The sequence below is a fragment of the Ptychodera flava genome, chromosome 3 (assembly GCF_041260155.1).
Source record: "Ptychodera flava strain L36383 chromosome 3, AS_Pfla_20210202, whole genome shotgun sequence".
Classification (NCBI taxonomy): Eukaryota; Metazoa; Hemichordata; class Enteropneusta; family Ptychoderidae; genus Ptychodera; species Ptychodera flava.
The window spans coordinates 14,879,748-14,882,491 of record NC_091930.1 but is presented as its reverse complement, the minus strand read 5'-3'; the positions used below and the strand labels follow the sequence as shown (position 1 = coordinate 14,882,491).

The following is a 2,744-nucleotide window of genomic DNA, read 5'->3' as shown; positions in this document are numbered from 1 at the left end:
CGATTCGCGTGTTTGTATCAGGAAATACCACGGCTACACGCTCAGAGAGGGTGCCGTCACCATGCTCGGCTTGTCCGACCTCGACTCCCAGAAAGCAGGTGCTCTTCGTCTCCAAGGCCCGGACTGGCTCCACTTTCATTGGCGAGCTTTTCAATCAGAACCCGAATGTTTTCTACCTGTTCGAGCCGCTGCGAGTGGTTCCTGATATGGTGAAAAGGAAAGTAATATCGGAAACTTTTCGGGCCAATATGTCGGCAGAATTACTACACAACTTCTATCGTTGTGATTTCTTAACCTACCACGTGTATCATTTCGGAGGTGGCCTGCTTATATCTCGCGAAGCAAGGCTTTGCAGAAGATATGTAAACAATTCAAACGGTGCACACAAGTCTCAATTTCTTACCTCAAAGAGCAATGCTCAAAGTATGACGTCATGGTCATTAAAAGCATACGCGTTGAAGATCTGAACTATCTGATGCCGATGCTCCACCAAGAGTGTTTCGATTTCAAGGTGGTACTGCTCGCTCGTGACCCAAGGGCAGTCGCCTCGTCCAGAAAATACTTCAAATTTATCAACCCGAAGCATAAAACATTGTACGAGCTCCGTATCGCCAAGCCTTTGAACGATACTACCACCCAACTTCACCCTGACAACGTGCACGACTACTGCAAGTGGCTTGAGCGCAACCTAGCTGTTTTCAGAAACGCCCAATCGCGGGCGAGGAGACGAATTATCATGCTACGATACGAGGACGTTGTGACGAACGTGACGCAGAAGGCTTTGGAACTTTACGAAACATTTGGAATTAAAGCAACCGAAAACGTACTGAAGTGGATCGATGACAATACTCAGAGTAAAGGGAACGCAAAGAGGGGATCCCATGACATGAAAAGAAACTCGACCAGTACGGCGCTGGCCTGGAGGTCAGATTTAAGCATAGACGATGTAAAAATGGTACAAAGCGCGTGCAATGACGTCATGCATGCACTTGGGTACAAACTCATCAAGCGGGAATCTGAGCTTATCAACACGTCTGCATCATTATTAGAACCCGTGCTCTTCGAATGAAGAATGTAAAGCATTTTGCGATTGTGTTCATTTTTTTTCACATTGTTGCACTGTTACATAGTTACATGCACACCTGTATACATACATACATACATACATACTACATACATCATACATACATACATACATACATACATACATACATACATACATACATACATACATACATACATACATACATACATACATACATACATACATACATACATACATACATACATACATACATACATACATACATACATACATACATACATACATACATACATACATACACAAAAAGTGCATGCATCAGATACTTAGCCCCGTACATATGTAAAGTACGTACATAAGCACGTTAATAGAGTAAACATCTTCTGACTTTTTTGGGGATTTTCTGATCTTGAGGTTTTTAGGTATTTACATGATAAATTTGTTAGTTCCATTGTAATTGTCTACTATTTTACAAAATGTCCTTATCAAAAGTTTGAGTTTACGGTTTATAATTTCAGGCTGCTAAAAATTTCTGCATAATTCTTTAGTTTTCAAAATTCTGCTGTTTAACGATTCTTCATAATGATTGACATAAAAAGCACAATTCAAAATTTCCATTCAGTCCATGTAATATATTTTAAAATTTGCAAGTTCAAAATTCGCATATGTCCAAATAATTTACAATTTCATCAAATAAATTCATATGTAAGACATACTTGCAAAAGTGAAACACAAGAAATGACAGTACAAAAACACATTTTATTTACTATCATTTATATTCAACAATTAATGAATAAAATAATACAGATTTACAACAAGAAAATTGAACTGAAATATTTTACACGCAAAAATAACTTTGCATCGGCTTTCTCAAAAGCAGATCTTTTTTGACTTTGCACAGCATATTATTATCAGTGTGGTATCGTTATCTCTGTCATAAAAAAATAATTACATTTTGGAAGAATAAAACAGGCAATTGATATTTGAGACGGCGTTCAATTGAACGCCGTCTCAAAGAATGCTTGAGACGGCATCTCAAAGAATGCTTGAGGCGGCGTTCAATAGAACGCCATCTCAAAGAATGCTTGATGTTGATGTTGTCATGGTCAAAGCATAGAAATATGAAATTGTATGTGTCATAATTTCCAATAGCAAATGACAGGAATAATTCCAGGACACAAGGCCATGTACTTGTTAAGAAATGACCTATACCTTTCCAAACGAGTGAATTTTACTGAATACATGAGACCTTCACACAAACACCTGATACAATACACAGCAAACTTGTGTACAATAAGTCCTGCTTTGGGCATGACTTAGATAAGCCCAAAACAAGCCCAAAGCAAGCCTGGGACCCACAGAATACCTTTCAACACTACATTATCTCTTACAATGTGCAGGAAATCACATATAAATGTAATTCAGTGGCAATGATAGTTATCACCCTAGACTCAATGGCCCCAGACAAGGTGAGCATGAGACATGCAGACTTTACTGTCAAGCTGGGCATGCTTTGGGCTTGCTTTAGGCTGGCCTAAAACAAGCCTAAGACTAGCCTCAGGCTTGCTTTCTGCTAGCCCTGGACATGCCTTTATGAATTGAAGTGTTGCAATGTACTGTTGCTGCTTCACGAAACTACTGAATAAGAGAGTAGACTGTGAGAAGAACAGCTGCATTGGCTACATGCACCACAAGAAAATGA

At 39.1% G+C, this 2,744-nt stretch overlaps 1 protein-coding gene across 1 annotated transcript; it reads left to right on the top strand.

The window, feature by feature from the left end:
• Positions 1 to 433: 433 nt before the first annotated feature.
• Positions 434 to 1,069, top strand: LOC139127688 (carbohydrate sulfotransferase 1-like). Its single transcript, XM_070693591.1, has one exon. The coding sequence runs from the start codon at positions 434 to 436 to the stop codon at positions 1,067 to 1,069; it is 636 nt and encodes a 211-aa protein (XP_070549692.1).
• Positions 1,070 to 2,744: the final 1,675 nt, after the last annotated feature.

Excerpts from the sequence above, each read along its gene's own strand:
- LOC139127688 (XM_070693591.1), top strand. The coding sequence starts at position 434 with ATGGTCATTAAAAGCATACGCGTTGAAGATCTGAACTATCTGATGCCG.